Source organism: Oncorhynchus masou, chromosome 2 (assembly GCF_036934945.1).
Source record: "Oncorhynchus masou masou isolate Uvic2021 chromosome 2, UVic_Omas_1.1, whole genome shotgun sequence".
NCBI lineage: Eukaryota > Metazoa > Chordata > Actinopteri > Salmoniformes > Salmonidae > Oncorhynchus > Oncorhynchus masou.
Genome location: NC_088213.1, coordinates 3,987,549 through 4,015,299, shown reverse-complemented (window position 1 = coordinate 4,015,299; position 27,751 = coordinate 3,987,549). Strand labels below are relative to the sequence as shown.

Here is a 27,751-nt window from a genome sequence, read left to right as displayed (position 1 = left end):
AGGCTAGGTGGATGGGTGGAGGAGGGCTGGCGGTACAATGGTACCATGCAGAGAAGGGACCAGGCTAGGTGGATGGGTGGAGGAGGGCTGGCAGTACAATGGTACCATGCAGAGAAGGGACCAGGCTAGGTGGATGGGTGGAGGAGGGCTGGCGGTACAATGGTACCATGCAGAGAAGGGACCAGGCTAGGTGGATGGGTGGAGGAGGGCTGGCGGTACAATGGTACCATGCAGAGAAGGGACCAGGCTAGGTGGATGGGTGGAGGAGGGCTGGCGGTACAATGGTACCATGCAGAGAAGGGACCAGGCTAGGTGGATGGGTGGAGGGCTGGCGGTACAATGGTACCATGCAGAGAAGGGACCAGGCTAGGTGGATGGGTGGAGGAGGGCTGGCGGTACAATGGTACCATGCAGAGAAGGGACCAGGCTAGGTGGATGGGTGGAGGAGGGCTGGCGGTACAATGGTACCATGCAGAGAAGGGACCAGTCAATGAACGAGTCAATAGGTTACGTACGGGATATGGATGATGGTGGATAAGTCCTTGGGAGGATAATGGATGACTATACAGGAGGTATTAATGGCACTGGATGAGGGTGGCTAGAAGCATGGTGGGGTGGGTGGTTATGGAGGAAAGTACTGAAACAGAGCTGGGTGATGGAGGTTTACAGCATATTGATGTGAACATAGCCAGTCAATACAGACAGTGTAGATACTATCTATCAGCCAGTGTAGATACTATCTATCAGCCAGTGTAGATACTATCTATCAGCCAGTGTATATCTATCAGCCAGTGTATATCTATCAGCCAGTGTAGATACTATCTATCAGCCAGTGTATATCTATCTATCAGCCAGTGTAGATACTATCTATCAGCCAGTGTATATACTATCTATCAGCCAGTGTAGATACTATCTATCAGCCAGTGTATATCTATCAGCCAGTGTAGATACTATCTATCAGCCAGTGTAGATACTATCTATCAGCCAGTGTATATCTATCAGCCAGTGTAGATACTATCTATCAGCCAGTGTATATCTATCAGCCAGTGTATATCTATCAGCCAGTGTAGATACTATCTATCAGCCAGTGTATATCTATCAGCCAGTGTATATCTATCAGCCAGTGTAGATACTATCTATCAGCCAGTGTATATCTATCAGCCAGTGTATATCTATCAGCCAGTGTAGATACTATCTATCAGCCAGTGTATATCTATCAGCCAGTGTAGATACTATCTATCAGCCAGTGTAGATACTATCTATCAGCCAGTGTATATCTATCAGCCAGTGTATATCTATCAGCCAGTGTAGATACTATCTATCAGCCAGTGTAGATACTATCTATCAGCCAGTGTAGAAACTATCTATCAGCCAGTGTATATCTATCAGCCAGTGTAGATACTATCTATCAGCCAGTGTAGATACTATCTATCAGCCAGTGTATATACTATCTATCAGCCAGTGTAGATACTATCTATCAGCCAGTGTATATCTATCAGCCAGTGTAGATACTATCTATCAGCCAGTGTAGATACTATCTATCAGCCAGTGTATATCTATCAGCCAGTGTATATCTATCAGCCAGTGTAGATACTATCTATCAGCCAGTGTATATCTATCAGCCAGTGTATATCTATCAGCCAGTGTAGATACTATCTATCAGCCAGTGTATATCTATCAGCCAGTGTATATCTATCAGCCAGTGTAGATACTATCTATCAGCCAGTGTAGATACTATCTATCAGCCAGTGTATATCTATCAGCCAGTGTAGATACTATCTATCAGCCAGTGTATATCTATCAGCCAGTGTATATCTATCAGCCAGTGTAGATACTATCTATCAGCCAGTGTAGATACTATCTATCAGCCAGTGTATATCTATCAGCCAGTGTAGATACTATCTATCAGCCAGTGTAGATACTATCTATCAGCCAGTGTATATCTATCAGCCAGTGTAGATACTATCTATCAGCCAGTGTATATACTATCTATCAGCCAGTGTAGATACTATCTATCAGCCAGTGTATATCTATCAGCCAGTGTAGATACTATCTATCAGCCAGTGTAGATACTATCTATCAGCCAGTGTATATCTATCAGCCAGTGTATATCTATCAGCCAGTGTAGATACTATCTATCAGCCAGTGTATATCTATCAGCCAGTGTATATCTATCAGCCAGTGTAGATACTATCTATCAGCCAGTGTAGATACTATCTATCAGCCAGTGTATATACTATCTATCAGCCAGTGTAGATACTATCTATCAGCCAGTGTATATCTATCAGCCAGTGTAGATACTATCTATCAGCCAGTGTAGATACTATCTATCAGCCAGTGTATATCTATCAGCCAGTGTAGATACTATCTATCAGCCAGTGTAGATACTATCTATCAGCCAGTGTATATCTATCAGCCAGTGTATATCTATCAGCCAGTGTAGATACTATCTATCAGCCAGTGTATATCTATCAGCCAGTGTAGATACTATCTATCAGCCAGTGTATATCTATCAGCCAGTGTATATCTATCAGCCAGTGTATATCTATCAGCCAGTGTAGATACTATCTATCAGCCAGTGTATATCTATCAGCCAGTGTAGATACTATCTATCAGCCAGTGTAGATACTATCTATCAGCCAGTGTAGATACTATCTATCAGCCAGTGTAGATACTATCTATCAGCCAGTGTAGATACTATCTATCAGCCAGTGTAGATACTATCTATCAGCCAGTGTATATCTATCAGCCAGTGTAGATACTATCTATCAGCCAGTATATATCTATCAGCCAGTGTAGATACTATCTATCAGCCAGTGTATATCTATCAGCCAGTGTATATCTATCAGCCAGTGTATATACTATCTATCAGCCAGTGTAGATACTATCTATCAGCCAGTGTAGATACTATCTATCAGCCAGTGTATATCTATCAGCCAGTGTAGATACTATCTATCAGCCAGTGTATATCTATCAGCCAGTGTAGATACTATCTATCAGCCAGTGTATATCTATCAGCCAGTGTAGATGCTATCTATCAGCCAGTGTAGATACTATCTATCAGCCAGTGTATATACTATCTATCAGCCAGTGTAGATACTATCTATCAGCCAGTGTATATCTATCAGCCAGTGTATATCTATCAGCCAGTGTATATACTATCTATCAGCCAGTGTAGATACTATCTATCAGCCAGTGTAGATACTATCTATCAGCCAGTGTATATCTATCAGCCAGTGTAGATACTATCTATCAGCCAGTGTATATCTATCAGCCAGTGTATATCTATCAGCCAGTGTAGATACTATCTATCAGCCAGTGTAGATACTATCTATCAGCCAGTGTAGATACTATCTATCAGCCAGTGTAGATACTATCAGCCAGTGTAGATACTATCTATCAGCCAGTGTAGATACTATCTATCAGCCAGTGTATATCTATCAGCCAGTGTAGATACTATCTATCAGCCAGTGTATATCTACCAGCCAGTGTATATACTATCTATCAGCCAGTGTATATCTATCAGCCAGTGTATATCTATCAGCCAGTGTATATCTATCAGCCAGTGTAGATACTATCTATCAGCCAGTGTAGATACTATCTATCAGCCAGTGTATATCTATCAGCCAGTGTATATCTATCAGCCAGTGTATATCTATCAGCCAGTGTAGATACTATCTATCAGCCAGTGTAGATACTATCTATCAGCCAGTGTATATCTATCAGCCAGTGTATATCTATCAGCCAGTGTAGATACTATCTATCAGCCAGTGTATATCTATCAGCCAGTGTAGATACTATCTATCAGCCAGTGTATATCTATCAGACAGTGTAGATACTATCTATCAGCCAGTGTATATACTATCTATCAGCCAGTGTATATCTATCAGACAGTGTAGATACTATCTATCAGCCAGTGTATATACTATCTATCAGCCAGTGTATATCTATCAGCCAGTGTAGATACTATCTATCAGCCAGTGTATATCTATCAGCCAGTGTAGATACTATCTATCAGCCAGTGTAGATACTATCTATCAGCCAGTGTATATCTATCAGCCAGTGTATATCTATCAGCCAGTGTATATACTATCTATCAGCCAGTGTAGATACTATCTATCAGCCAGTGTAGATACTATCTATCAGCCAGTGTATATCTATCAGCCAGTGTAGATACTATCTATCAGCCAGTGTATATCTATCAGCCAGTGTATATCTATCAGCCAGTGTATATACTATCTATCAGCCAGTGTAGATACTATCTATCAGCCAGTGTAGATACTATCTATCAGCCAGTGTATATCTATCAGCCAGTGTAGATACTATCTATCAGCCAGTGTAGATACTATCTATCAGCCAGTGTATATCTATCAGCCAGTGTAGATACTATCTATCAGCCAGTGTATATCTATCAGCCAGTGTAGATACTATCTATCAGCCAGTGTATATCTATCAGCCAGTGTAGATACTATCTATCAGCCAGTGTATATCTATCAGCCAGTGTATATACTATCTATCAGCCAGTGTAGATACTATCTATCAGCCAGTGTAGATACTATCTATCAGCCAGTGTATATCTATCAGCCAGTGTAGATACTATCTATCAGCCAGTGTATATCTATCAGCCAGTGTAGATACTATCTATCAGCCAGTGTATATCTATCAGCCAGTGTGCATACTATCTATCAGCCAGTGTAGATACTATCTATCAGCCAGTGTAGATACTATCTATCAGCCAGTGTGCATACTATCTATCAGCCAGTGTATATACTATCTATCAGCCAGTGTAGATACTATCTATCAGCCAGTGTATATCTATCAGCCAGTGTGCATACTATGTATCAGCCAGTGTATATCTATCAGCCAGTATAGATACTATCTATCAGCCAGTGTATATACTATCTATCAGCCAGTGTAGATACTATCTATCAGCCAGTGTAGATACTATCTATCAGCCAGTGTATATCTATCAGCCAGTGTAGATACTATCTATCAGCCAGTGTAGATACTATCTATCAGCCAGTGTGCATACTATCTATCAGCCAGTGTATATCTATCAGCCAGTGTAGATACTATCTATCAGCCAGTGTATATCTATCAGCCAGTGTGCATACTATCTATCAGCCAGTGTATATCTATCAGCCAGTATAGATACTATCTATCAGCCAGTGTATATACTATCTATCAGCCAGTGTAGATACTATCTATCAGCCAGTGTAGATACTATCTATCAGCCAGTGTATATCTATCAGCCAGTGTAGATACTATCTATCAGCCAGTGTATATCTATCAGCCAGTGTGCATACTATCTATCAGCCAGTGTAGATACTATCTATCAGCCAGTGTAGATACTATCTATCAGCCAGTGTATATCTATCAGCCAGTGTAGATACTATCTATCAGCCAGTGTAGATACTATCTATCAGCCAGTGTAGATACTATCTATCAGCCAGTGTAGATACTATCTATCAGCCAGTGTAGATACTATCTATCAGCCAGTGTAGATACTATCTATCAGCCAGTGTAGAAACTATCTATCAGCCAGTGTAGATACTATCTATCAGCCAGTGTAGATACTATCTATCAGCCAGTGTATATCTATCAGCCAGTGTATATCTATCAGCCAGTGTATATCTATCAGCCAGTGTAGATACTATCTATCAGCCAGTGTAGATACTATCTATCAGCCAGTGTAGATACTATCTATCAGCCAGTGTAGATACTATCTATCAGCCAGTGTATATCTATCAGCCAGTGTATATCTATCAGCCAGTGTAGATACTATCTATCAGCCAGTGTAGATACTATCTATCAGCCAGTGTATATCTATCAGCCAGTGTATATCTATCAGCCAGTGTATATCTATCAGCCAGTGTATATACTATCTATCAGCCAGTGTAGATACTATCTATCAGCCAGTGTAGATACTATCTATCAGCCAGTGTAGATACTATCTATCAGCCAGTGTAGATACTATCTATCAGCCAGTGTATATACTATCTATCAGCCAGTGTATATCTATCAGCCAGTGTATATACTATCTATCAGCCAGTGTATATCTATCAGCCAGTGTAGATACTATCAGCCAGTGTAGATACTATATATCAGCCTGTGTACCTATTCAGCAAGACATCAAACTGCTTTTCAGTAAAATAAATCTAATTGAATATAAAGCTGAATCCTCCTTTTTGGAGGGGGGGGGGGATCATGGTTATTGTCCATAATTGTTCGTGAAAAGGTTATGCTATAATTGTGCCAGCCCTAATAATATGCCTTGCTTCTCTCAAGACCTTAGCCTGGTCTCAGATCAGTTTCTATCAAGACTTTAGCCTGGTCTCAGATCAGTTTCTATCAAGACTTTAGCCTGGTCTCAGATCAGCTTCTATCAAGACCTTAGCCTGGTCTCAGATCAGCTTCTATCAAGACTTTAGCCTGGTCTCAGATCAGTTTCTATCAAGACCTTAGCCTGGTCTCAGATCAGTTTCTATCAAGACCTTAGCCTGGTCTCAGATCAGTTTCTATCAAGACCTTAGCCTGGTCTCAGATCAGCTTCTATCAAGACCTTAGCCTGGTCTCAGATCAGCTTCTATCAAGACTTTAGCCTGGTCTCAGATCAGTTTCTATCAAGACTTTAGCCTGGTCTCAGATCAGTTTCTATCAAGACCTTAGCCTGGTCTCAGATCAGTTTCTATCAAGACTTTAGCCTGGTCTCAGATCAGTTTCTATCAAGACTTTAGCCTGGTCTCAGATCAGTTTCTATCAAGACCTTAGCCTGGTCTCAGATCAGTTTCTATCAAGACTTTAGCCTGGTCTCAGATCAGTTTCTATCAAGACTTTAGCCTGGTCTCAGATCAGTTTCTATCAAGACTTTAGCCTGGTCTCAGATCAGTTCCTATCAAGACCTTAGCCTGGTCTCAGATCAGTTTCTATCAAGACTTTAGCCTGTCCTCAGATCAGATTCTGCCTATTCCCTTGCCATTGTCAAGCCATGAGAATTCCATTAGACACGAGAGCACAAACAGATCTGGGACCAGGGTGCCAGGACCTGCAGGGTCAACTATAATGTTAATACCTGATGGTGATCTCAGCCTCGTCCCACTGCACCTTGGCTGAGGTGCTCCCCTCCTTCACCACGCCCAGGAGAGTAGCATGCCGACCGGTCTGTTTGTGAACACAGCGCCCCCCAACACGCAGCCCTGCGTCAGCACCCCCCATCACCGCCAGCACAGGCCACACCTAAGAGTTCAACAGGGAAGGCCTTTAGGACAGACAGCGACCTCTGAAATAGCAACTGCTGCTCCCGTTCACAATGAGCAACGTGCTACTTAAATATGACATGTAAATTACACAGTTATAACCAATATAAATATCCTGATGTTACAGCTTACATCACATACTGTAGTTTATTTAGTTTGAACTGCAACATAAGAGCTGCCTTCTGTTGTCATGGTGAAATGTTGTCATGGTGCGGTGTTGTCATGGTGCGGTGTTGTCATGGTGAAATGTTGTCATGGTGCGGTGTTGTCATGCTGCGGTGTTGTCATGGTGCGGTGTCAAGGTGTGGTGTTGTCATGGTGCGGTGTTGTCATGGTGAAATGTTGTCATGGTGCGGTGTTGTCATGGTGGTGTATCAAGGTGCGGTGTTGTCATGGTGCGGTGTTGTCAAGGTGCGTTGTCAAGGTGCGTTGTCAAGGTGCGTTGTCAAGGTGCGTTGTCAAGGTGCGGCGTGTCAAGGTGCGTTGTCAAGGTGCAGTGTCAAGGTGCGTTGTCAAGGTGCGGTGTGTCAAGGTGCGTTGTCAAGGTGCGGTGTGTCAAGGTGCGTTGTCAAGGTGTGGTGTCAAGGTGGGTTGTCAAGGTGCGGTGTGTCAAGGTGCGTTGTCAATGTGCGTTGTCAAGGTGTGGTGTGTCAAGGTGTGGTGTGTCATGGTGCGGTGTGTCAAGGTGTGTTGTGTCAAGGTGTGGTGTCAAGGTGTGGTGTGTCATGGTGCGGTGTGTCAAGGTGTGGTGTCAAGGTGCGTTGTCAAGGTGCGTTGTCAAGGTGTGGTGTCAAGGTGTGGTGTGTCAAGGTGTGTTGTGTCAAGGTGTGGTGTCAAGGTGTGGTGTGTCAAGGTGTGGTGTGTCAAGGTGTGGTGTGTCAAGGTGTGGTGTGTCAAGGTGTGGTGTGTCAAGGTGAGTTGTGTCAAGGTGATTTGTGTCAAGGTGTGGTGTGTCAAGGTGAGGCGTGTCAAGGTGTGGTGTGTCAAGGTGAGTTGTGTCAAGGTGTGGTGTGTCAAGGTGAGTTGTGTCAAGGTGTGGTGTGTCAAGGTGAGGCGTGTCAAGGTGTGGTGTGTCAAGGTGAGTTGTGTCAAGGTGAGGTGTGTCAAGGTGAGTTGTGTCAAGGTGTGGTGTGTCAAGGTGAGTTGTGTCAAGGTGCGGTGTCAAGGTGAGGTGTGTCAAGGTGAGGTGTGTCAAGGTGAGTTGTGTCAAGGTGTGGTGTGTCAAGGTGTGGTGTGTCAAGGTGAGGTGTGTCAAGGTGAGTTGTGTCAAGGTGTGGTGTGTCAAGGTGAGGTGTGTCAAGGTGTGGTGTGTCAAGGTGAGGTGTGTCAAGGTGAGTTGTGTCAAGGTGAGTTGTGTCAAGGTGTGGTGTGTCAAGGTGAGGTGTCAAGGTGTGGTGTGTCAAGGTGAGGTGTCAAGGTGAGGTGTGTCAAGGTGAGGTGTGTCAAGGTGAGTTGTGTCAAGGTGAGTTGTGTCAAGGTGTGGTGTGTCAAGGTGCGTTGTCAAGGTGCGGTGTCAAGGTGCGGTGTCAAGGTGCGGTGTCAAGGTGAGGTGTGTCAAGGTGAGGTGTGTCAAGGTGAGTTGTGTCAAGGTGTGGTGTGTTAAGGTGTGGTGTGTCAAGGTGTGGTGTGTCAAGGTGTGGTGTGTCAAGGTGTGGTGTGTTAAGGTGTTGTCAAGTGTTTCTTGCAAATAAATTAAAAACTATTAGCCTGAGTACCAGTATGTTTGTGCTAACATTCCACACTAATGCCAAAAACATTGTGGAATAATATCCGAAACAGAATGGTACCCAGGCTAATAAAGACTGATAATCACAACAAAAGCTCAGTCAATAGATAGACAGACCTCTGTACAGAGGGTCCTGAGGTGGTGGTCAGAGAGTTCCCCCAGACCTCCATGACCCTGGCGGCTCCCGTGTCCCGGCCGGCCCCTCTCCTCCTCCCCTCTCTGGGGGTCCCTGGACGAGTCCCTCTGGGCATCATGCTCCTCTCTGCTCTGCACCGAACGACTCTTCTTTAACCTCTGACCTGATGTGTCACATGATGTGTTACTGTACAAGGCATGGTGCTGACTGTGGGCCTTTTAATATTAACTCACAGAAATTATGTTTAAATCAGGCATGTCAACATGTGGAAAAGTCAGGAAATTCCAATGAGCAACACAGGCCCTAACTTTATACAATGAGCAACACAAGCCCTAACTTGATCCAATGAGCAACACAAGCCCTAACGTTATCCAATGAGCAACAGAAGCCCTAACTTGATCCAATGAGCAACACAAACCCTAAATTGATCCAATGAGCAACACAAGCCCTAACTTGATCCAATGAGCAACACAAGCCCTAACTTGATCCAATGAGCAACACAAGCCCTAACTTGATCCAATGAGCAACACAAGCCCTAACTTGATCCAATGAGCAACACAAGCCCTAACGTTATCCAATGAGCAACAGAAGCCCTAACTTGATCCAATGAGCAACACAAACCCTAACTTGATCCAATGAGCAACACAAGCCCTAACTTGATCCAATGAGCAACACAAGCCCTAACTTGATCCAATGAGCAACACAAGCCCTAACTTGATCCAATGAGCAACACAAGCCCTAACTTGATCCAATGAGCAACACAAGCCCTAACTTGATCCAATGAGCAACACAAGCCCTAACTTGATCCAATGAGCAACACAAGCCCTAACGTTATCCAATGAGCAACACAAGCCCTAACTTGATCCAATGAGCAACACAAGCCCTAACTTGATCCAATGAGCAACAGTAGCCCTAACTTGATCCAATGAGCATCACAAGCCCTAATTTTATCCAATGAGCAACACAAGCCCTAACTTGATCCAAGGAGCAACACAAGCCCTAACGTTATCCAATGAGCAACACAAGCCCTAAATTGATCCAATGAGCAACACAAGCCCTAACTTTATACAATGAGCAACACAAGCCCTAACTTGATCCAATGAGCATCACAAGCCCTAACGTTATCCAATGAGCAACACAAGCCCTAACTTGATCCAATGAGCAACAGAAGCCCTAACTTGATCCAATGAGCAACACAAACCCTAACTTGATCCAATGAGCAACACAAGCCCTAACTTGATCCAATGAGCAACACAAGCCCTAACTTGATCCAATGAGCAACACAAGCCCTAACTTGATCCAATGAGCAACACAAGCCCTAACTTTATCCAATGAGCAACACAAGCCCTAACTTTATCCAATGAGCAACACAAGCCCTAACTTGATCCAATGAGCAACACAAGCCCTAACGTTATCCAATGAGCAACACAAGCCCTAACTTGATCCAATGAGCAAAACAAGCCCTAACTTGATACAATGAGCAACAGTAGCCCTAACTTGATCCAATGAGCATCACAAGCCCTAATTTTATCCAATGAGCAACACAAGCCCTAACTTGATCCAAGGAGCAACACAAGCCCTAACGTTATCCAATGAGCAACACAAGCCCTAAATTGATCCAATGAGCAACACAAGCCCTAACTTTATACAATGAGCAACACAAGCCCTAACTTGATCCAATGAGCATCACAAGCCCTAACGTTATCCAATGAGCAACACAAGCCCTAACTTTATCCAATGAGCAACAGAAGCCCTAACTTTATCCAATGAGCAACACAAGCCCTAACTTTAGCCAATGAGCAACACAAGCCCTAACTTTATCCAATGAGCAACACAAGCCCTAACTTTATCCAATGAGCAACACAAGCCCTAACTTGATCCAATGAGCATCACAAGCCCTAACTTTATCCAATGAGCAACACAAGCCCTAACTTGATCCAAGGAGCAACACAAGCCCTAACTTTATCCAATGAGCAACACAAGCCCTAACTTTATCCAATGAGCAACACAAGCCCTAACTTGATCCAATGAGCAACACAAGCCCTAACGTTATCCAATGAGCAACACAAGCCCTAACTTGATCCAATGAGCAACACAAGCCCTAACTTGATCCAATGAGCAAAAGTAGCCCTAACTTGATCCAATGAGCATCACAAGCCCTAATTTTATCCAATGAGCAACACAAGCCCTAACTTGATCCAAGGAGCAACACAAGCCCTAACGTTATCCAATGAGCAACACAAGCCCTAACTTGATCCAATGAGCAACACAAACCCTAACTTTATACAATGAGCAACACAAGCCCTAACTTGATCCAATGAGCATCACAAGCCCTAACGTTACCCAATGAGCAACACAAGCCCTAACTTTATCCAATGAGCAACAGAAGCCCTAACTTTATCCAATGAGCAACACAAGCCCTAACTTTATCCAATGAGCAACACAAGCCCTAACTTGATCCAATGAGCATCACAAGCCCTAACTTTATCCAATGAGCAACACAAGCCCTAACTTGATCCAAGGAGCAACACAAGCCCTAACTTTATCCAATGAGCAACACAAGCCCTAACTTTATCCAATGAGCAACACAAGCCCTAACTTGATCCAATGAGCAACACAAGCCCTAACGTTATCCAATGAGCAACACAAGCCCTAACTTGATCCAATGAGCAACACAAGCCCTAACTTGATCCAATGAGCAAAAGTAGCCCTAACTTGATCCAATGAGCATCACAAGCCCTAATTTTATCCAATGAGCAACACAAGCCCTAACTTGATCCAAGGAGCAACACAAGCCCTAACGTTATCCAATGAGCAACACAAGCCCTAACTTGATCCAATGAGCAACACAAACCCTAACTTTATACAATGAGCAACACAAGCCCTAACTTGATCCAATGAGCATCACAAGCCCTAACGTTACCCAATGAGCAACACAAGCCCTAACTTTATCCAATGAGCAACAGAAGCCCTAACTTTATCCAATGAGCAACACAAGCCCTAACTTTAGCCAATGAGCAACACAAGCCCTAACTTTATCCAATGAGCAACACAAGCCCTAACTTTATCCAATGAGCAACACAAGCCCTAACTTTATCCAACGATCAACACAAGCCCTAATTTTAGCCAATGAGCAACAGAAGCCCTAACTTTAGCCAATGAGCAACAACACAAGCCCTAACTTGATCCAATGAGCAACAAGCCCTAACTTGATCCAATGAGCAACACAAGCCCTAACTTGATCCAATGAGCAACACAAGCCCTAACTTTATCCAATGAGCAACACAAGCCCTAACTTTATCCAATGAGCAACACAAGCCCTAACTTTATCCAATGAGCAACACAAGCCCTAACTTGATCCAATGAGCAACACAAGCCCTAACTTGATCCAATGAGCAACACAAGCCCTAACGTTATCCAATGAGCAACACAAGCCCTAACTTGATCCAATGAGCAACACAAGCCCTAACTTGATCCAATGAGCAACAGAAGCCCTAACTTGATCCAATGAGCATCACAAGCCCTAATTTTATCCAATGAGCAACACAAGCCCTAACTTGATCCAAGGAGCAACACAAGCCCTAACGTTATCCAATGAGCAACACAAGCCCTAACTTGATCCAATGAGCAACACAAGCCCTAACTTTATACAATGAGCAACACAAGCCCTAACTTGATCCAATGAGCATCACAAGCCCTAACGTTATCCAATGAGCAACAGAAGCCCTAACATTAGCCAATGAGCAACACAAGCCCTAACTTTATCCAATGAGCAACACAAGCCCTAACTTTATCCAATGAGCAACACAAGCCCTAACTTTATCCAACGAACAACACAAGCCCTAATTTTAGCCAATGAGCAACAGAAGCCCTAACTTTAGCCAATGAGCAACAACACAAGCCCTAACTTGATCCAATGAGCAACAAGCCCTAACTTTAGCCAATGAGCAACACAAGCCCTAACTTTAGCCAATGAGCAACACAAGCCCTAACTTGATCCAATGAGCAACACAAGCCCTAACTTGATCCAATGAGCAACACAAGCCCTAACTTGATCCAATGAGCATCACAAGCCCTAACGTTATCCAATGAGCAACACAAGCCCTAACTTTATCCAATGAGCAACAGAAGCCCTAACTTTATCCAATGAGCAACACAAGCCCTAACTTGATCCAATGAGCAACACAAGCCCTAACTTGATCCAATGAGCATCACAAGCCCTAACGTTATCCAATGAGCAACACAAGCCCTAACTTTATCCAATGAGCAACAGAAGCCCTAACTTTATCCAATGAGCAACACAAGCCCTAACTTTAGCCAATGAGCAACACAAGCCCTAACTTTATCCAATGAGCAACACAAGCCCTAACTTTATCCAATGAGCAACACAAGCCCTAACTTGATCCAATGAGCATCACAAGCCCTAACTTTATCCAATGAGCAACACAAGCCCTAACTTGATCCAAGGAGCAACACAAGCCCTAACTTTATCCAATGAGCAACACAAGCCCTAACTTTATCCAATGAGCAACACAAGCCCTAACTTGATCCAATGAGCAACACAAGCCCTAACGTTATCCAATGAGCAACACAAGCCCTAACTTGATCCAATGAGCAAAAGTAGCCCTAACTTGATCCAATGAGCATCACAAGCCCTAATTTTATCCAATGAGCAACACAAGCCCTAACTTGATCCAAGGAGCAACACAAGCCCTAACGTTATCCAATGAGCAACACAAGCCCTAACTTGATCCAATGAGCAACACAAGCCCTAACTTTATACAATGAGCAACACAAGCCCTAACTTGATCCAATGAGCATCACAAGCCCTAACGTTACCCAATGAGCAACACAAGCCCTAACTTTATCCAATGAGCAACAGAAGCCCTAACTTTATCCAATGAGCAACACAAGCCCTAACTTTAGCCAATGAGCAACACAAGCCCTAACTTTATCCAATGAGCAACACAAGCCCTAACTTTATCCAATGAGCAACACAAGCCCTAACTTTATCCAACGATCAACACAAGCCCTAATTTTAGCCAATGAGCAACAGAAGCCCTAACTTTAGCCAATGAGCAACAACACAAGCCCTAACTTGATCCAATGAGCAACAAGCCCTAACTTGATCCAATGAGCAACACAAGCCCTAACTTGATCCAATGAGCAACACAAGCCCTAACTTTATCCAATGAGCAACACAAGCCCTAACTTTATCCAATGAGCAACACAAGCCCTAACTTGATCCAATGAGCAACACAAGCCCTAACTTGATCCAATGAGCAACACAAGCCCTAACGTTATCCAATGAGCAACACAAGCCCTAACTTTATCCAATGAGCAACAGAAGCCCTAACTTTATCCAATGAGCAACACAAGCCCTAACTTTAGCCAATGAGCAACACAAGCCCTAACTTTATCCAATGAGCAACACAAGCCCTAACTTTATCCAATGAGCAACACAAGCCCTAACTTGATCCAATGAGCATCACAAGCCCTAACTTTATCCAATGAGCAACACAAGCCCTAACTTGATCCAAGGAGCAACACAAGCCCTAACTTTATCCAATGAGCAACACAAGCCCTAACTTTATCCAATGAGCAACACAAGCCCTAACTTGATCCAATGAGCAACACAAGCCCTAACGTTATCCAATGAGCAACACAAGCCCTAACTTGATCCAATGAGCAAAAGTAGCCCTAACTTGATCCAATGAGCATCACAAGCCCTAATTTTATCCAATGAGCAACACAAGCCCTAACTTGATCCAAGGAGCAACACAAGCCCTAACGTTATCCAATGAGCAACACAAGCCCTAACTTGATCCAATGAGCAACACAAGCCCTAACTTTATACAATGAGCAACACAAGCCCTAACTTGATCCAATGAGCATCACAAGCCCTAACGTTACCCAATGAGCAACACAAGCCCTAACTTTATCCAATGAGCAACAGAAGCCCTAACTTTATCCAATGAGCAACACAAGCCCTAACTTTAGCCAATGAGCAACACAAGCCCTAACTTTATCCAATGAGCAACACAAGCCCTAACTTTATCCAATGAGCAACACAAGCCCTAACTTTATCCAACGATCAACACAAGCCCTAATTTTAGCCAATGAGCAACAGAAGCCCTAACTTTAGCCAATGAGCAACAACACAAGCCCTAACTTGATCCAATGAGCAACAAGCCCTAACTTGATCCAATGAGCAACACAAGCCCTAACTTGATCCAATGAGCAACACAAGCCCTAACTTTATCCAATGAGCAACACAAGCCCTAACTTTATCCAATGAGCAACACAAGCCCTAACTTGATCCAATGAGCAACACAAGCCCTAACTTGATCCAATGAGCAACACAAGCCCTAACGTTATCCAATGAGCAACACAAGCCCTAACTTGATCCAATGAGCAACACAAGCCCTAACTTGATCCAATGAGCAACAGAAGCCCTAACTTGATCCAATGAGCATCACAAGCCCTAATTTTATCCAATGAGCAACACAAGCCCTAACTTGATCCAAGGAGCAACACAAGCCCTAACGTTATCCAATGAGCAACACAAGCCCTAACTTGATCCAATGAGCAACACAAGCCCTAACTTTATACAATGAGCAACACAAGCCCTAACTTGATCCAATGAGCATCACAAGCCCTAACGTTATCCAATGAGCAACAGAAGCCCTAACTTTATCCAATGAGCAACAGAAGCCCTAACATTAGCCAATGAGCAACACAAGCCCTAACTTTATCCAATGAGCAACACAAGCCCTAACTTTATCCAATGAGCAACACAAGCCCTAACTTTATCCAACGAACAACACAAGCCCTAATTTTAGCCAATGAGCAACAGAAGCCCTAACTTTAGCCAATGAGCAACACAAGCCCTAACTTGATCCAATGAGCAACACAAGCCCTAACTTGATCCAATGAGCAACACAAGCCCTAACTTGATCCAATGAGCAACACAAGCCCTAACTTGATCCAATGAGCATCACAAGCCCTAACGTTATCCAATGAGCAACACAAGCCCTAACTTTATCCAATGAGCAACAGAAGCCCTAACTTTATCCAATGAGCAACACAAGCCCTAACTTTAGCCAATGAGCAACACAAGCCCTAACTTTATCCAATGAGCAACACAAGCCCTAACTTTATCCAATGAGCAACACAAGCCCTAACTTGATCCAATGAGCATCACAAGCCCTAACTTTATCCAATGAGCAACACAAGCCCTAACTTGATCCAAGGAGCAACACAAGCCCTAACTTTATCCAATGAGCAACACAAGCCCTAACTTGATCCAATGAGCAACACAAGCCCTAACTTGATCCAATGAGCAACAGTAGCCCTAACTTGATCCAATGAGCATCACAAGCCCTAACGTTATCCAATGAGCAACAGAAGCCCTAACTTTATCCAATGAGCAACAGAAGCCCTAACATTAGCCAATGAGCAACACAAGCCCTAACTTTATCCAATGAGCAACACAAGCCCTAACTTTATCCAATGAGCAACACAAGCCCTAACTTTATCCAATGAGCAACACAAGCCCTAATTTTAGCCAATGAGCAACAGAAGCCCTAACTTTAGCCAATGAGCAACAACACAAGCCCTAACTTGATCCAATGAGCAACACAAACCCTAACGTTATCCAATGAGCAACAGAAGCTCTAACTTGATCCATGCAGTAACAAGGTGTTCCAGACCCAGATGTGACACCTACTACAGGAGATATGTTGGTCTACTGTACTTTAAACTGCCTTGGTGACATGACACAAAGCAGACAGTGAAGTCCACATCTCTCCTCAACCTCCCTTCTCTGATGTCCTCTCACCCCCTCTCCTCAACCTCCCTTCTCTAATGTCCTCTCACCTCCTCTCCTCTCCTCAACCTCCCTTCTCTAATGTCCTCTCACCTCCTCTCCTCTCCTCAACCTCCCGATTCTAATGTCCTCTCACCTCCTCTCCTCTCCTCAACCTCCCTTCTCTAATGTCCTCTCACCTCCTCTCTCCTCAACCTCCCGTCTCTAATGTCCTCTCACCTTCTCTCTCCACCCCTCAAACTCCCTTCTCTAATGTCCTCTCACCTCTCCTCAACCTACCTTCTCTAATGTCCTCTCACCTCTCCTCAACCTCTCTTCTCTGTCCTCTCACCTCCTCTACTCTTCTCTCCCCCTCTCCTCTCCCCGTGTCTCCTCCTCTCCTCTCCCCTCTCCTTTCCTCTCCTCTCCTACCCTACCCTCTCTCTCCCCTCCTCCCCCCCTCCTCTCCTCTCTCTCCTCTCCTCCCCTCTCCCTCCCTCCCCTCCCCTCTCCTCTCCTCTCCCCTCCTCTACCCCCTCCTCTCCTCTCTCTCCTCCCCTCTCTCTCCCCTCCTCTCCTCTCCCTCCTCTCCTCTTCCCCCCTCCTCTCCTCTCCTCTCCTACCCTCTCCTCTCCTATCCTCCCCTCTCTCTCCTCTCCTCCCCTCTCTCTCCTCTCCTCCCCTCTCCTCTCCTCTCTCTCCCCTCCTCTCCTCCCCTCTCCTCTCCTACCCTCCCCTCTTCTCCTCCCCTCTCCTCTCCTACCCTCCCCCCCTCTCTCCCCCTCTCCTCTCCTCCCCTCTCCCTCTCCCCCTCCTCTCCTCTCTCTCCTCCCCTCTCCTCTCCTCCCCTCCCCTCTCTCTCCCCCCCTCTCCCCCTCTCCTCTTCCCCCCTCCTCTCCCCTCTCCTACCCTCCCCCCTCTCTCTCCCCTCCTCTCCCCCCCTCCTCTCCTCTCCTCCCCTCCCCTCCCCTCTCCTCTCTCCTCTCCCCTCTCCTACCTCTCCTCTCTCTCCTCTCCCCCCTCCACTCCTCCTCTCTCTCCCCTCCTCTCCCTCTCCCTCCTCTCCTCTTCCCCCCTCCTCTCCTCTCCTACCCTCTCCTCTCCTATCCTCCCCTCTCTCTCCTCTCCCCCCCTCTCCTCTCCTCTCTCTCCTCCCTCTCCCTCTCCTACCCTCCCCTCTTCTCTCTCTCCTCTCCTCTCCTCTCCCCCTCCTCTCCCTCCCCCCTCTCCCCCTCCTCTCCTCCCCTCTCCTCTCCTCCCCTCCCCTCTTCTCCTCTCCTCCCCTCTCCTACCCTCCCCTCTCTCTTCCCCCTCCCTCTTCCCCCTCCTCTCCTCTCTCTCCCTCCCCTCTTCCCCCCTCCTCTCCTCTCCTACCCTCCCCCTCTCTCCCCCCCTCCCCCTCTCCTCTCCTCTTCCCCCTCCTCTCCCTCTCTCTCCTCTCCTCCCCTCTCCTCCCTCCCCCTCTTCCCCCCCCTCCTCTCTCTCTCCTCCCCACTCCCTCCTCTCCTCCCTTCCCTCTCTCTCCCCTCCCCTCTCTCCTCTCTCCCCTCCCCTCCTCTCCTCTCACCTCCTCCTCCAGTACCGTTGGCTGAGTCTCTGAAGCAGGGTTTGATTCTGTGCAACCTGTCCATCATGATCTTGTTGATGCAGTGTGTCCAGTGGTCCGTGCGGTGCAGGATCCTGATGAGCTGTGTGGTGGCCTCAGCCAGGACTGTGGCCATGGGGCTGCAGATAGGATCACCAGGCAGGAGGTCACGAGGGGTACCCCTCATCTGCATATCACAGATCTTTACCTGGAACAGAGAGTTATAGGGAGCAGTGAGACACCTGTCTTTACCCGGAGACAGAGAAACAGCTGCATTTTGGCCAGTTGGGGGAAAAAGAAAGAGAGAAAAATGTTGGTTTGTAACCCTGATTTATCTTCTTTTTGATTCACAGATGTTGGATGTAGTTTATTCAGGATGTTGTTTGATATTTTCTAAATGGATGAATGATTCCACATGGAACAGTGCATGTTGCTGAATCAAGACCCCATCATCTGTTTGGTGAGAAGGCCCCAGGCTTAATGATTCTGATGCCAATACGCTCTGTCTTTAACAAACTCATGTTATTGTGTATTTTAACGGTTATTGTTTATGTTTAGGTGGGTTATAGGCTAGGCTAACTAACGTGTCTATGTTTAGGTGGGTTATAGGCTAGGCTAACTAACGTGTCTATGTTTAGGTGGGTTATAGGCTAGGCTAACTAACGCGTCTATGTTTAGGTGGGTTATAGGCTAGGCTAACTAACATGTTTATGTTTAGGTGAGTTATAGGCTAGGCTAACTAACGTGTCTATGTTTAGGTGGGTTATAGGCTAGGCTAACTAACCTGTCTATGTTTAGGTGAGTTATAGGCTAGGCTAACTAACACGTCTATGTTTAGATGGGTTAGAGGCTAGGCTAACTAACGTGTCTATGTTTAGATGGGTTATAGGCTAGGTTAACTAACGTGTCTATGTTTAGGTGGGTTATGGGCTAGGCTAACTAACGTGTCTATGTTTAGATGGGTTATAGGCTAGGCTAACTAACCTGTTTATGTTTAGGTGGGTTATAGGCTAGGTTAACTAACGTGTCTATGTTTAGGTGGGTTATAGGCTAGGCTAACTAACCTGTCTATGTTTAGATGGGTTATAGGCTAGGCTAACTAACGTGTCTATGTTTAGATGGGTTATAGGCTAGGCTAACTAACGTGTCTATGTTTAGTTGGGTTATAGGCTAGGCTAACTAACGTGTCTATGTTTAGATGGGTTATAGGCTAACTAACGTGTCTATGTTTAGGTGAGTTATAGGCTAGGCTAACTAACGTGTCTATGTTTAGATGGGTTATAGGCTAGGCTAACTAACGCGTCTATGTTTATGTGGGTTATAGGCTAGGCTAACTAACGTGTCTATGTTTAGTTGGGTTATAGGCTAGGCTAACTAACGTGTCTATGTTTAGATGGGTTATAGGCTAACTAACGTGTTTATGTTTAGGTGGGTTATAGGCTAGGCTAACTAACGTGTCTATGTTTAGGTGGGTTATAGGCTAGGCTAACTAACGCGTTTATGTTTAGGTGGGTTACTGGCTAGGCTAACTAATGTGTCTATGTTTAGATGGGTTATAGGCTAGGCTAACTAACGTGTCTATGTTTAGATGGGTTATAGGCTAGGCTAACTAACGTGTCTATGTTTAGATGGGTTATGGGCTAGGTTAACTAACGTGTCTATGTTTAGGTGGGTTATGGGCTAGGCTAACTAACCTGTCTATGTTTAGGTGAGTTATAGGCTAGGCTAACTAACGTGTCTATGTTTAGGTGGGTTATAGGCTAGGCTAACTAACCTGTCTATGTTTAGGTGAGTTATAGGCTAGGCTAACTAACGCGTCTATGTTTAGATGGGTTATAGGCTAGGCTAACTAACGCGTCTATGTTTAGATGGGTTATAGGCTAGGCTAACTAACGTGTCTATGTTTAGATGGGTTATGGGCTAGGTTAACTAACGTGTCTATGTTTAGGTGGGTTATGGGCTAGGCTAACTAACGTGTCTATGTTTAGATGGGTTATAGGCTAGGCTAACTAACCTGTTTATGTTTAGGTGGGTTATAGGCTAGGTTAACTAACGTGTCTATGTTTAGGTGGGTTATAGGCTAGGCTAACTAACGTGTCTATGTTTAGATGGGTTATAGGCTAGGCTAACTAACGTGTCTATGTTTAGTTGGGTTATAGGCTAGGCTAACTAACGTGTCTATGTTTAGATGGGTTATAGGCTAACTAACGTGTCTATGTTTAGGTGAGTTATAGGCTAGGCTAACTAACGTGTCTATGTTTAGATGGGTTATAGGCTAGGCTAACTAACGCGTCTATGTTTATGTGGGTTATAGGCTAGGCTAACTAACGTGTCTATGTTTAGTTGGGTTATAGGCTAGGCTAACTAACGTGTCTATGTTTAGATGGGTTATAGGCTAACTAACGTGTTTATGTTTAGGTGGGTTATAGGCTAGGCTAACTAACGTGTCTATGTTTAGATGGGTTATAGGCTAGGCTAACTAACACGTCTATGTTTAGATGGGTTAGAGGCTAGGCTAACTAACGTGTCTATGTTTAGGTGAGTTATAGGCTAGGCTAACTAACGTGTCTATGTTTAGTTGGGTTATAGGCTAGGCTAACTAACGTGTCTATGTTTAGATGGGTTATAGGCTAACTAACGTGTTTATGTTTAGATGGGTTATAGGCTAGGCTAACTAACGTGTCTATGTTTAGTTGGGTTATAGGCTAGGCTAACTAACGTGTCTATGTTTAGATGGGTTATAGGCTAACTAACGTGTCTATGTTTAGGTGAGTTATAGGCTAGGCTAACTAACGTGTCTATGTTTAGATGGGTTATAGGCTAGGCTAACTAACGCGTCTATGTTTATGTGGGTTATAGGCTAGGCTAACTAACGTGTCTATGTTTAGTTGGGTTATAGGCTAGGCTAACTAACGTGTCTATGTTTAGATGGGTTATAGGCTAACTAACGTGTTTATGTTTAGGTGGGTTATAGGCTAGGCTAACTAACGTGTCTATGTTTAGGTGGGTTATAGGCTAGGCTAACTAACGCGTTTATGTTTAGGTGGGTTACTGGCTAGGCTAACTAACGTGTCTATGTTTAGATGGGTTATAGGCTAGGCTAACTAACGTGTCTATGTTTAGATGGGTTATAGGCTAGGCTAACTAACGTGTCTATGTTTAGATGGGTTATGGGCTAGGTTAACTAACGTGTCTATGTTTAGGTGGGTTATGGGCTAGGCTAACTAACCTGTCTATGTTTAGGTGAGTTATAGGCTAGGCTAACTAACGTGTCTATGTTTAGGTGGGTTATAGGCTAGGCTAACTAACCTGTCTATGTTTAGGTGAGTTATAGGCTAGGCTAACTAACGCGTCTATGTTTAGATGGGTTATAGGCTAGGCTAACTAACGCGTCTATGTTTAGATGGGTTATAGGCTAGGCTAACTAACGTGTCTATGTTTAGATGGGTTATGGGCTAGGTTAACTAACGTGTCTATGTTTAGGTGGGTTATGGGCTAGGCTAACTAACGTGTCTATGTTTAGATGGGTTATAGGCTAGGCTAACTAACCTGTTTATGTTTAGGTGGGTTATAGGCTAGGTTAACTAACGTGTCTATGTTTAGGTGGGTTATAGGCTAGGCTAACTAACGTGTCTATGTTTAGATGGGTTATAGGCTAGGCTAACTAACGTGTCTATGTTTAGTTGGGTTATAGGCTAGGCTAACTAACGTGTCTATGTTTAGATGGGTTATAGGCTAACTAACGTGTCTATGTTTAGGTGAGTTATAGGCTAGGCTAACTAACGTGTCTATGTTTAGATGGGTTATAGGCTAGGCTAACTAACGCGTCTATGTTTATGTGGGTTATAGGCTAGGCTAACTAACGTGTCTATGTTTAGTTGGGTTATAGGCTAGGCTAACTAACGTGTCTATGTTTAGATGGGTTATAGGCTAACTAACGTGTTTATGTTTAGGTGGGTTATAGGCTAGGCTAACTAACATGTCTATGTTTAGGTGGGTTATAGGCTAGGCTAACTAACGCGTTTATGTTTAGGTGGGTTACTGGCTAGGCTAACTAACGTGTCTATGTTTAGATGGGTTATAGGCTAGGCTAACTAACGTGTCTATGTTTAGATGGGTTATAGGCTAGGCTAACTAACGTGTCTATGTTTAGATGGGTTATAGGCTAGGCTAACTAACGTGTCTATGTTTAGTTGGGTTATAGGCTAGGCTAACTAACGTGTCTATGTTTAGATGGGTTATAGGCTAACTAACGTGTCTATGTTTAGGTGAGTTATAGGCTAGGCTAACTAACGTGTCTATGTTTAGATGGGTTATAGGCTAGGCTAACTAACGCGTCTATGTTTAGGTGGGTTATAGGCTAGGCTAACTAACGTGTCTATGTTTAGTTGGGTTATAGGCTAGGCTAACTAACGTGTCTATGTTTAGATGGGTTATAGGCTAACTAACGTGTTTATGTTTAGGTGGGTTATAGGCTAGGCTAACTAACGTGTCTATGTTTAGGTGGGTTATAGGCTAGGCTAACTAACGCGTCTATGTTTATGTGGGTTATAGGCTAGGCTAACTAACCTGTCTATGTTTAGATGGGTTATAGGCTAGGCTAACTAACCTGTCTATGTTTAGATGGGTTATAGGCTAGGTTAACTAACGTGTCTATGTTTAGGTGGGTTATAGGCTAGGCTAACTAACGTGTTTATGTTTAGGTGGGTTATAGGCTAGGCTAACTAACGTGTCTATGTTTAGATGGGTTATAGGCTAGGCTAACTAACGTGTCTATGTTTAGATAGGTTATAGGCTAGGTTAACTAACGTGTCTATGTTTAGGTGGGTTATAGGCTAACTAACGTGTCTATGTTTATATGGGTTATAGGCTAGGTTAACTAACGTGTCTATGTTTAGGTGGGTTACTGGCTAGACTAACTAACGTGTCTATGTTTAGGTGGGTTACTGGCTAGGCTAACTAAAGTGTCTATGTTTAGGTGGGTTATAGGCTAGGTTAACTAACGTGTCTATGTTTAGGTGGGTTATAGGCTAACTAACGTGTCTATGTTTAGGTGGGTTATAGGCTAGGTTAACTAACGTGTCTATGTTTAGGTGGGTTATAGGCTAACTAACCTGTCTATGTTTAGATGGGCTACAGGCTAGGCTAACTAACGTGTCTATGTTTAGATGGGTTATAGGCTACGCTAACTAACGTGTATATGTTTAGATGGGTTATAAGCTAGGTTAACTAACGTGTCTATGTTTAGGTGGGTTATAGGCTAACTAACGTGTCTATGTTTAGGTGGGTTATAGGCTAGGTTAACTAACGTGTCTATGTTTAGGTGGGTTATAGGCTAACTAACGTGTCTATGTTTAGGTGAGTTATAGGCTAGGCTAACTAACGTGTCTATGTTTAGATGGGTTATAGGCTAACTAACGTGTTTATGTTTAGGTGGGTTATAGGCTAGGCTAACTAACGTGTCTATGTTTAGGTGGGTTATAGGCTAGGCTAACTAACGCGTCTATGTTTATGTGGGTTATAGGCTAGGCTAACTAACCTGTCTATGTTTAGATGGGTTATAGGCTAGGCTAACTAACGTGTCTATGTTTAGATGGGTTATAGGCTAGGTTAACTAACGTGTCTATGTTTAGGTGGGTTATAGGCTAGGCTAACTAACGTGTTTATGTTTAGGTGGGTTATAGGCTAGGCTAACTAACGTGTCTATGTTTAGATCGGTTATAGGCTAGGCTAACTAACGTGTCTATGTTTAGATGGGTTATAGGCTAGGTTAACTAACGTGTCTATGTTTAGGTGGGTTACTGGCTAGGCTAACTAACGTGTCTATGTTTAGGTGGGTTACTGGCTAGGCTAACTAAAGTGTCTATGTTTAGGTGGGTTATAGGCTAGGTTAACTAACGTGTCTATGTTTAGGTGGGTTATAGGCTAACTAACGTGTCTATGTTTAGGTGGGTTATAGGCTAGGTTAACTAACGTGTCTATGTTTAGGTGGGTTATAGGCTAACTAACGTGTCTATGTTTAGATCGGTTATAGGCTAGGCTAACTAACGTGTCTATGTTTAGATGGGTTATAGGCTAGGCTAACTAACGCGTTTATGTTTAGGTGGGTTACTGGCTAGGCTAACTAACGTGTCTATGTTTAGGTGGGTTACTGGCTAGGCTAACTAAAGTGTCTATGTTTAGGTGGGTTATAGGCTAGGTTAACTAACGTGTCTATGTTTAGGTGGGTTATAGGCTAACTAACGTGTCTATGTTTAGGTGGGTTATAGGCTAGGCTAACTAACGTGTCTATGTTTAGATGGGTTATAGGCTAGGCTAACTAACGTGTCTATGTTTAGTTGGGTTATAGGCTAGGCTAACTAACGTGTCTATGTTTAGATGGGTTATAGGCTAACTAACGTGTCTATGTTTAGGTGAGTTATAGGCTAGGCTAACTAACGTGTCTATGTTTAGATGGGTTATAGGCTAGGCTAACTAACGCGTCTATGTTTATGTGGGTTATAGGCTAGGCTAACTAACGTGTCTATGTTTAGTTGGGTTATAGGCTAGGCTAACTAACGTGTCTATGTTTAGATGGGTTATAGGCTAACTAACGTGTTTATGTTTAGGTGGGTTATAGGCTAGGCTAACTAACGTGTCTATGTTTAGATGGGTTATAGGCTAGGCTAACTAACACGTCTATGTTTAGATGGGTTAGAGGCTAGGCTAACTAACGTGTCTATGTTTAGGTGAGTTATAGGCTAGGCTAACTAACGTGTCTATGTTTAGTTGGGTTATAGGCTAGGCTAACTAACGTGTCTATGTTTAGATGGGTTATAGGCTAACTAACGTGTTTATGTTTAGATGGGTTATAGGCTAGGCTAACTAACGTGTCTATGTTTAGTTGGGTTATAGGCTAGGCTAACTAACGTGTCTATGTTTAGATGGGTTATAGGCTAACTAACGTGTCTATGTTTAGGTGAGTTATAGGCTAGGCTAACTAACGTGTCTATGTTTAGATGGGTTATAGGCTAGGCTAACTAACGCGTCTATGTTTATGTGGGTTATAGGCTAGGCTAACTAACGTGTCTATGTTTAGTTGGGTTATAGGCTAGGCTAACTAACGTGTCTATGTTTAGATGGGTTATAGGCTAACTAACGTGTTTATGTTTAGGTGGGTTATAGGCTAGGCTAACTAACGTGTCTATGTTTAGGTGGGTTATAGGCTAGGCTAACTAACGCGTTTATGTTTAGGTGGGTTACTGGCTAGGCTAACTAACGTGTCTATGTTTAGATGGGTTATAGGCTAGGCTAACTAACGTGTCTATGTTTAGATGGGTTATAGGCTAGGCTAACTAACGTGTCTATGTTTAGATGGGTTATGGGCTAGGTTAACTAACGTGTCTATGTTTAGGTGGGTTATGGGCTAGGCTAACTAACCTGTCTATGTTTAGGTGAGTTATAGGCTAGGCTAACTAACGTGTCTATGTTTAGGTGGGTTATAGGCTAGGCTAACTAACCTGTCTATGTTTAGGTGAGTTATAGGCTAGGCTAACTAACGCGTCTATGTTTAGATGGGTTATAGGCTAGGCTAACTAACGCGTCTATGTTTAGATGGGTTATAGGCTAGGCTAACTAACGTGTCTATGTTTAGATGGGTTATGGGCTAGGTTAACTAACGTGTCTATGTTTAGGTGGGTTATGGGCTAGGCTAACTAACGTGTCTATGTTTAGATGGGTTATAGGCTAGGCTAACTAACCTGTTTATGTTTAGGTGGGTTATAGGCTAGGTTAACTAACGTGTCTATGTTTAGGTGGGTTATAGGCTAGGCTAACTAACGTGTCTATGTTTAGATGGGTTATAGGCTAGGCTAACTAACGTGTCTATGTTTAGTTGGGTTATAGGCTAGGCTAACTAACGTGTCTATGTTTAGATGGGTTATAGGCTAACTAACGTGTCTATGTTTAGGTGAGTTATAGGCTAGGCTAACTAACGTGTCTATGTTTAGATGGGTTATAGGCTAGGCTAACTAACGCGTCTATGTTTATGTGGGTTATAGGCTAGGCTAACTAACGTGTCTATGTTTATGTGGGTTATAGGCTAGGCTAACTAACGTGTCTATGTTTAGTTGGGTTATAGGCTAGGCTAACTAACGTGTCTATGTTTAGATGGGTTATAGGCTAACTAACGTGTTTATGTTTAGGTGGGTTATAGGCTAGGCTAACTAACGTGTCTATGTTTAGGTGGGTTATAGGCTAGGCTAACTAACGCGTTTATGTTTAGGTGGGTTACTGGCTAGGCTAACTAACGTGTCTATGTTTAGATGGGTTATAGGCTAGGCTAACTAACGTGTCTATGTTTAGATGGGTTATAGGCTAGGCTAACTAACGTGTCTATGTTTAGATGGGTTATAGGCTAGGCTAACTAACGTGTCTATGTTTAGTTGGGTTATAGGCTAGGCTAACTAACGTGTCTATGTTTAGATGGGTTATAGGCTAACTAACGTGTCTATGTTTAGGTGAGTTATAGGCTAGGCTAACTAACGTGTCTATGTTTAGATGGGTTATAGGCTAGGCTAACTAACGCGTCTATGTTTAGGTGGGTTATAGGCTAGGCTAACTAACGTGTCTATGTTTAGTTGGGTTATAGGCTAGGCTAACTAACGTGTCTATGTTTAGATGGGTTATAGGCTAACTAACGTGTTTATGTTTAGGTGGGTTATAGGCTAGGCTAACTAACGTGTCTATGTTTAGGTGGGTTATAGGCTAGGCTAACTAACGCGTCTATGTTTATGTGGGTTATAGGCTAGGCTAACTAACCTGTCTATGTTTAGATGGGTTATAGGCTAGGCTAACTAACCTGTCTATGTTTAGATGGGTTATAGGCTAGGTTAACTAACGTGTCTATGTTTAGGTGGGTTATAGGCTAGGCTAACTAACGTGTTTATGTTTAGGTGGGTTATAGGCTAGGCTAACTAACGTGTCTATGTTTAGATGGGTTATAGGCTAGGCTAACTAACGTGTCTATGTTTAGATAGGTTATAGGCTAGGTTAACTAACGTGTCTATGTTTAGGTGGGTTATAGGCTAACTAACGTGTCTATGTTTATATGGGTTATAGGCTAGGTTAACTAACGTGTCTATGTTTAGGTGGGTTACTGGCTAGACTAACTAACGTGTCTATGTTTAGGTGGGTTACTGGCTAGGCTAACTAAAGTGTCTATGTTTAGGTGGGTTATAGGCTAGGTTAACTAACGTGTCTA

The 27,751-nt window shown here is 43.7% G+C and overlaps 1 protein-coding gene across 1 annotated transcript in view; it reads right to left on the bottom strand.

Moving 5' to 3' along the window:
* Window positions 1-27,751, bottom strand: part of LOC135552207 (probable E3 ubiquitin-protein ligase HERC1) — a 191,334-nt gene that overhangs the window by 60,676 nt on the left and 102,907 nt on the right. The window contains 3 exon segments of the mRNA XM_064983699.1: window positions 7,073-7,236; window positions 9,100-9,281; window positions 18,493-18,718. Coding sequence (XP_064839771.1) covers window positions 7,073-7,236; window positions 9,100-9,281; window positions 18,493-18,718 — 572 coding nt within the window.